Below are 8,742 nucleotides of genomic sequence, written 5' to 3'. Positions count from 1 at the left end.
AGCGGACTTTACCAGCAGGAATCTCTCCTTTGCATGCAATTTTTGCGACTATTTGTCTCTTTCTTCTTGCTAAATTATGAACTTTGACACAAACAGATCTGTTAGGCGTTAGATGATAGTCTGGCTTCGTTTGTGACCTCTTGGATGACCTCTTGCAGTAATTTTGGAAGTGCAGCCAATCAAACCTGTTCCATGTTTCGTCAATTGTGTAAAATGGCTCTCTTGGTAGATTACTGGAGTCAGTCTTAGAGATGACCTTGCTGCAGTTTTAAGACTATATGCCAAGAACTGTATTTCTTATCTGAATGGTGTAAAGTTTCTTCAGCTCTTTTAGCCTACTTTATGTTGCTAGACAGGTCCTGGTTTTGGCTAATGAAACCAAACTAAAAATGTGGTTAACTACAGCTAATTGATTATTTAAATTGAGAAGCATCTATATTTTTGAATATGGACAGTATAATAATCTATCTATCTATCTATCTATCTATCTATCTATCTATCTATCTATCTATCTATCTATCTATCTATCTATCTATCTATCTATCTATCTATCTATCTATCTATCTATCTATCTATCTATCTATCTATCTATCTATCTATCTATCATGATTTTTCATTTCACCAATCAACAGAAGACTTCTGAAACTAAACATTTCTATAAAACATTTATCTTTACTTGTTAGAATGCCTGTAAGCCCTTGCGCATTCCATCTTTTTGTAGACTAAATAAATAAAATAAATAAATAAATAAATAAGGTTCCTTCTTAATACAGCGAGTGAGAAGCAGGTATTAGTCGTTATCCCTCTCCGGTCTGTGTTTTTGACGGTAAACGTGGGCCTCCCGGTGCCTTTTTAACGGAGCTGCCAGATGATCGGTGCGGAGTGGAGGGTCCCACGGGACGCTGAACACGTGGTCTCGGCTGCCACAAGACGTCAGCGGCAGATGGCATGGGTACCCGGCGTTGGCATGAGTGTCATTCCTCAAAGAGAGAGGAAAGGAAGGGGGAGAGCGGATCGCAGCGAGGAGGAGAAAGGAGGGTTTGAGCTCTGGCTGCTTTAATTGTGCAGTTTTGCACACAAAAAAAACAACAACAAAAAAAAAAAGGCTGCAGCGGAGATTCAGAGGCGATAATTGGGACCATGAGGACAAGTACATGCTGACCAGAGGTGAGTATGATTTTTTTTGTGTATGTGTGTGTTTTATTAATATTTCTTTTTAATGTAAATAGTTCATTAATTTTTAGGCTGAATTTGAAGAAAGAGAACACGGGGCTGGACTTTGTAAAACTGTCCAAAAAATATGCAGTAAAAATGTTTCAGATCATTGTGAATTGAGTGTCTTTGAAAAGACATCAGTCACATCGGCCTCGCTTGCCAAATTTGTTCCTCTTCCTCCTGGGAGGACTCATTCACAGGGTAATTAACTGACAACCTTCAAAAGACGTCGGCGCTGAATTTTGCTCTTACAATTTACGTCTCCACTTTCTTTCTTTTTTTTTTTTTTTCCTGCAGGAGATATGTTGACGCTGCCATTCGAGGACCCTCATATGATGTGCGAGCCGCGCTTTGGTGCCAACTATCCCCGCGAAAGCCTGCCTGACAGCCTGCAACAGCAGGAGCGACAACAGCGCCCCGCAGCCAGATCCGACCCGGAGATGATGAGGGAGGCCGAGGACGACCTTTCCGACAGAGAGGAAGACGAGAGAGAGGACGACCAGGACGAGAACGGGCTACAGAAGAAACGGGGGCCGCGGAAAAAGAGGCCCGGCAAGGAGCAGGTGGACAGGGCCAAACTCCGGCGCCAGGAAGCCAACGCCCGGGAGCGCAGCCGGATGCACGGCTTGAACGCCGCGCTGGAGAGTCTGCGCAAAGTTGTGCCGTGCTATTCGAAAACTCAGAAACTGTCCAAGATCGAGACGCTAAGACTGGCAAAGAATTACATCTGGGCCCTATCAGAGACCCTGAGCGCGGGGAAGAGACCGGACCTCCTCGCTTTTGTGCAAACTTTGTGCAAAGGATTATCTCAGCCAACCACCAACTTGGTGGCGGGCTGTTTGCAGCTGAATGCCAGAAATTTCCTCACGGATCACAATGGAGAGGTGATGTTTTCTGGCAGGTCGCCTTACGAAGCTATGTACTCGTACACCAGCTCGGACATGAACTCGCCTCCGGGCCACAGCGGCGGCGCGCTGGACTCCGGCTCCAAGCCTTTCCGACACTACAGCTACAGCAGCGCCTACGAAACTTACTTCGAGAACCCGTCCCCGGACAGTGGGAGCCCGCATTTCGACGGCCAGCTGAGCCCCCCGATGAACTTCAATGGAATTTTTTCCCTAAAACACGACGACCCGCAAGATTATGGGAAAAGCAGCCACTATGGCGTGCGCTATTGTGGCGCGCCAGGGCGCTCGGCCCTCGCACCGAACTCAATGTACCGAGTCTCCCCAGAGGCCCGTTTCCCCTACGACCTGCACGTCCGCAGCCAGTCCTTCCAGACGCAGGGGGAGGTCAATGGCTCTTACCACAACTGATTCATCACATGGGACAAAGTGCAAACTTAAGATGCAAATTTCTCTGCACAAAAGTAAAAAGTGAAAGAAAGAAAAAAAAAAACTCAGATGTTGATGCACATTTTGGGGTTTAAAGTTACTTCTTTACGGTAAAAGCAACAGTTTGGATGTTATTTTACTTAATGTTGAGTGACTATTATCTTAAATACTTTAGATTCGAGTTTTTTAAAAGGGGAAAAAAGTTAATAAATTGGTGCTACATGTTTGTTTCCAAACAAGTCAAATTTAAGACGAAACACAAACTTGTTTACTTTTTATTTATTTATTTATTTATTTACTTAATTTGTCTCTTTTTTTTCTTACAGTTGCAGCGTAGTGTTTCCATTTCTTTTCTTCAAGGAAGTACAGCAAATGTTGGTAATCATACACTTTTTGGATATAGCTGATAACACCCAACATAGTTTGTTTTATATATATATATATATATATATATATATATATATATATATATATATATATATATATATATATATATATATATATATATATAAAGACTTAAATGAAAGGGGGGAGAAAAGAGCTAAATTGATTTGAGTTGATCAGGGAACATGACTCAGACATGTTCAGAGAATCTGTGTTTTCAACAAAACTTCAATTGAGCTATGCAATCTTGCCAAATGCAATCAGTGCTTATTGGAAATGTATTCTTACAAACACAACAGATAATGTAGGACTTTAAATAGGTCGACTGAAGGACAAGGAGGTAAAAGTAAAGACGGAAAATGTCCCATTTAAATTCATTCCTAAATGTCGGATGGTTTTTACAGTACCGAACTGAATGTACTTTTTTCCCATTATTTATTTGCTTTTTTTGGGTAATTTTTATTTTAAGTCCGTTTTGTTTGATTGTGAATAATATATATTTAAAAAAATAATGTAAAACCACAATGTAAAGTTTTATGGGAATTTCAAGTTCGTTTACATTGACTTGTAAAAATTTCACTGCAGCTGATAGGGAGAAAAAAATCACATTCGTATTCAGCTGGAATAAAATGTAAAATGCCTTAAAATGGGGGAGGAAATGATAAAGGCAGCGGCCATTAGTGAACCACAAAGGGGAAGTTTTTGGTTGCTTGATGTGAACTTTTCTTTCCCGTGGAGCGACTGTGACGCACTCCGTGTATTTCTGCACAATGTTGGTGACCGTGCTCATAAATCCTGTTGATTTTTGTAATCGGATACCGAATGCTTGGATGATGAATCTAATTTATTTCCTCAAACGAACACACACACACACGCGCGCGCGCGCACACACACACACACACACGCACACACACGCACACACACACACACACACACACACACACAAACTCCTCACACTTACGCGCACTTCTGGAAACCCGTTATGGATCGAATTATTCGTGAAGTAATGTGTTAATGTTTTGTGATGTGTTTTGTCGCAATAAAAATAAATAAATTATAAAAAAAAATAATAAAGGAATAAATTAAAGAAGAGGATGTGGGAGGCTTTATGTTGTGGCCCAGATTCTCAGCTTTCTGTGGCAATGATCGACAGCAGATGGCAATTAAGAAAAAAGAAAAAAATTATAACAATAGTAGCTGGAAAATATATTAAGAAAAAAAATCCCATTACTTTTATTTAATATTTATTAATACCACTCAGAATGTGGCAGCGCAGGCCCATAAGATTTGCACTTTGAATTTTTTCTTTTTTTTTATCCATCCGCTAAACCGCTCGAATTTACGCAGCTTTTAGACACTTTGCGTAAATATAAGTTGGCATTCATTATTCTTTTTAGGATATTTTTCTTTCCTCTCTTTTCTTTCTTTTTATTTGTCGCTAATTTGACTGACTTCCAGCTGATCAGATGGCTGATTTGTGTCAGAAGCGCCCAGGAGGTGTTGGATGTCATCCAGACTGCGGCTCATGGCGGTTGGTTGATCCTCCCAGTTTTTGGAACCGAGTGGGTTTGATAATCCCCGGAGGCGACAACATTACTGCTGTAAAAGACACAGGCGATCTATTCGAGAACAGAGAGCGATCGGCGGTCTGTCCTGTCTGCTGCTTGTTCTGCTCTTTTCGTGTTTGGAGTGCGTTGCTCTTTCTGGGTGGTTTAACTCATCGTCTCGGAGTGCTTCGATAAGGCCGTTTTCAGGGACTATTAAGGGATAATAATCTAACTAAAGTGCCGATGACAATCACTTTGTTTAATGTTACATCGCAAACATTGTTCTGAAATGAAAGATTGCTGAATACTCATAACTTTATGACCCCCGAAACTTTCCTCGTCATATAATGGAGTTTTGTTCAACATTCTTTCAACTAACAGCAAACGCACCACTGATACTACTTTGTTAAACTGTAGAACAAATGTAACTTCTTTTTTTTTTTTTTTTACATTTTGTCATATTTCAGCTACAAACCCAAACTTTTAATGGATTTTATGAAACAATCCAATGCATAACTGCAAAGTTAAGGTTGCATGCAAGTTTTTTAAAATGAAAGTCTAACAGTTGTAGTGTGCATTTCTATTCAGCCCTACTTTTTGTTCAGCACTCCTAAAAAAATTCTAGCATCCAATTGTCTTTATAAGACACTTAATTAGTAAATAGAGCCCAAGTGTGTGCAGTTTAGTCTTAGAGAGAGAAAAAAAAAACTGCTGTTCTGTGTTCTCGTGAACAAACAGCATCATGAAGACCAAGAAACCCAGAGGACAGGTCAGAGAGGAGGTGAGGAGTTTAAGGTCAGGTTATAAAATATTTTCAACTTTTATTGCCTAAAGACAGTCACTCTAAACTGACAGGTTGGACAAGGGAAGTATCCTTCAGAGAACATCCCAAGATGCTCCAGTCAGATGGAAAATATTAAATGCTGTGTTAGGAGGAAAACTAACAATGCATGTCCCTCTGAACACATCATTCCCACTATGAGAATGACTTTCTTTAACAATGACAGTTCAACCTGTTAGGAAACCTGTCGAGCTTGAGATGTGAGTTCACCTTCCAGCAGGACAACAACCCAAAATTATGTCAAGGCTCCTTCTGAGCAGATTATTTGTAACCATATTCATGTGAATATGGAATGGCCCAGTCAAAGTCCAGACTTTAATGGAATTTAGAATCCTTGTGGAGGCTTCAAGGTCATGAGATGCTTTTTGGGCCCATATATCCAATCCAAGTCATGTACTGTCACTGAGATATTGCTTATTCTTCCACGTCACAATTATGCACTCAGGTCGGACGTTATAATGAGGTGAAACGTTAAAAAGCTCATTGGGGTACCAAAACTGAAATTCCTCTTCAGTTAAATAGACAAAATAATATCAGAGATAATATCTAACCCTGCCAGTTAATTTTGTTGCTTTAACACCTGGGATCACACTTGTGCCTGAGTGCAGAGACACTTTATAAACACAAACATCCTTATATTGTGCTCCTGGAATCCTGCTGAATCCTTTAAGCAAGTGTAACGGTCCAAACAAAGTCAGAAACTGAGAAAATTCAAATTCAGAAAATGTATTTATTTTTCAATTAGTAACATTTTCAGGTTTTACTTGCAGTCTTTTGTTTGAAAAATGTATTAATCTGTTGAGATCAGCCTCATCCAATGCAGTTCAATATATTTATTTAGCACAGATTCACAGCAAATGTCTCCAGGCACCAGACGAAAAACAAACAAAAGAAAAACAGAACAAATGTACAGAAGTAAATCGTCAATTTGAATGAAATACAGTTATAACCTATGAGTCAGGAGTAAAAGCTATGCCATAAAAAAAGCAGAGGAAATAAAATCAGTCAGAATACCTCATTCAACTGCTTTGTCTAAGACTAAAACAGGATTCAACACAGAACAAAAAGAACATGAAGTTATTGGTAACATTTCCCTCCCAAATGACTGTGTAACTTTTATGGGAAAAAAAGAAAGTAAGAAAAAACCGAGCACAAACATAACTGCAGATAATACAATATTAGGGAGTAAAGGAAAATAGCAAAGTGATGAAATTGGTCATTCTGTCTTTCAGCAATCTATCCCAGCATGACTGTAATAGCTCAGAAATCCAGGTCCATGTAACTCCAAGATTTGCATTAAAAAAGGAAAAGAAGGAAAAGTTTTAAAAGTAAACAGGGTATTTGGTTCACAGTCAAAATCTGGGATCTGGTTTCACAGGTCTGTGGCGGGGCAACACAGAAACAAACAACCAAGCACACACATACTCACACCTAGGGAGAATTTGGAAAGACCAATTAACCTGTCATGTTTTTGGACTGTGGGAGAAAGTCGGAGTACCCGGAGAGAACCCACGCATGCACAGGGAGAACATGCAAACTCCGTGCAGAAAGACCCCGGGCCGGGAATCGAACCCGGGACCTTCTTGCTGCAAGGCAACAGCCGATTTCACTCACATTCATATTGCAGACAGGAAATCCCACAGAATCTCGCGATATCACGCGTGAATTTAGCGTGAAGAAACATGGCAGGCGAGCGATTGCGATAGTTTGTTCTCATTTTAAGCGGGAAAAATGTAACAAAAAGAAAACGGATAAAGGATTGGAGAGAGTGCGAGCAGCTGCAGCTGCACTATGACTTGGAGGTGAGTTGTTCTGTTTTTGTCTCGTCTTTAACCTTCAAGTGTTACTGTGTTCATTTTAGGTTTTTGTTGTATTAATATTATAAAATATGTGCATGCATTTGGATAGTAATCCCTGACTGAATGCATAAACTTCTAGTGACCAGTTTATGCCAAGTTAAAGATGGACAGCTGGAAAGTTACTGTGTACATCAATTACGGCAACAATTTCAGTTCTTGTCCAACACAAAATAAATAAACATTCACACTGGATATGATATGTCAATGTGAACTTCTTCGTTTTGGGTTCCCTTCTGTGCTGAGGTCACCACGCTTTCTGATTGGCTACCTATCACAATCAACAGGCTGCGTTCTCATAATAGAAATGAGGGCGTCATCCCAATTAAAGGGGCGTTTAAAGAAATTCAAAAATTGGCATAAAATCAAAAATTGGCATAATATCCTACGGTGTGAAATAAACATAACATTTTTTTTTCAATTGAGAAAGTTTAACTAATAAATGAAGATGTCTTTTCAACTAGTTGAGTGAACTGCACAAAATAAGCTTTCTATATTTCATACCAATTCTGTGCTATAAACAATCGTTTAGCAGTTAGGGATTTTCTTATCTAATAAAGGTTTTACACAAGCACCTTCCCATAAGAATTTTGAGGTCAAAACTGCTATTGCTTCTGGATGTGTTTGAGGCTTGTCTTGACCTGAGCTGAGGAGACAGTGCTGTTGTTACTCTCAAACCCTAGAATAATGTCTGAATGATCTTAAGTTCCTGTTAAAGACCCGTCTTTTTGACTTTGAGCAGAAATGATGAGACGGTTCTTGTCTTTTGTAGTTTTTTAAAACTTGCGGTATTTTTGGCCTCTTTTTAGATGTCCTTACTTTTGGTATATCTGTTTTATTGTAGTGTCTTTTTGGCGATATTTTATTTGATGGACTTGTACAGAACTGTTGTCACATCGGGTGTCTGATGTGCCTCGTTAATAAAAGATTGTTTGATTGACAGGAAATGTCGGTTCAGTTCCAGAAAACAGTGGAAAATGTTTGCTTTGCATCTCTTGATTTGTTCATTTACTCTTCTTGTCAAGATGGAGGCAGCTTCAGATCCATTTTAAGTCTTCTCATAGAGTCCTGAGGGTGCTTTACGCCCACAAGGTTCAGAGGGTGGCAAACTGCAGTTTAGCATTGGGTCAAACTTAAACATGCAACCCAACATTCATCCAGCTCATTAGGCTCCGTGCAACAGAGAGAAAAAGAGGGAGAATAGGGGACCATATGTTCATACTCTGTGTAAGAGTGAGGAATACAAATGGGGGAATATGAGCTTTAAATTGTAAGGCAAGATAAAAAAAAATGTATAGTGTTATATAATATAGGAACTCAGAAAAAACTGTAAACAAAAACAAAACATGTTTTCAAATTATGTTTTGAGTTAATAAAGGAAAAACATACGTATATAAACTAATCTGACTCTTTGTGAAATGCTAATTTCTCCCTGAGTCAGATGATGGCATGTACCGCCCTTTGCATCAACAGTTGCTGTTTATGGTTATAAATCACTGTGGAGGAATTTTGGCCCACATTTCTTTAAAGAATTGTTATGAGACTCGACACTGGAGAGTTTCTGG

General features: G+C 39.4%; 1 protein-coding gene across 1 annotated transcript; it reads left to right on the top strand.

Annotated features, from left to right (window-relative positions):
* Positions 1-1,014: 1,014 nt before the first annotated feature.
* neurod6b (neuronal differentiation 6b) lies at positions 1,015-2,614 on the top strand. Its single transcript, XM_055033090.1, has 2 exons — positions 1,015-1,167; positions 1,513-2,614. Exons 1-2 carry the CDS (start codon positions 1,155-1,157, stop codon positions 2,529-2,531), a joined length of 1,032 nt encoding a protein of 343 aa, XP_054889065.1. The 5' UTR covers positions 1,015-1,154; the 3' UTR covers positions 2,532-2,614.
* The last annotated feature ends 6,128 nt before the right edge of the window (positions 2,615-8,742 follow it).

The sequence above is a fragment of the Poeciliopsis prolifica genome, unplaced genomic scaffold (genome assembly GCF_027474105.1).
Source record: "Poeciliopsis prolifica strain line A6 unplaced genomic scaffold, Auburn_PproV2 SCAFFOLD008, whole genome shotgun sequence".
NCBI lineage: Eukaryota > Metazoa > Chordata > Actinopteri > Cyprinodontiformes > Poeciliidae > Poeciliopsis > Poeciliopsis prolifica.
This window is presented reverse-complemented; position numbering and strand designations above follow the sequence as displayed.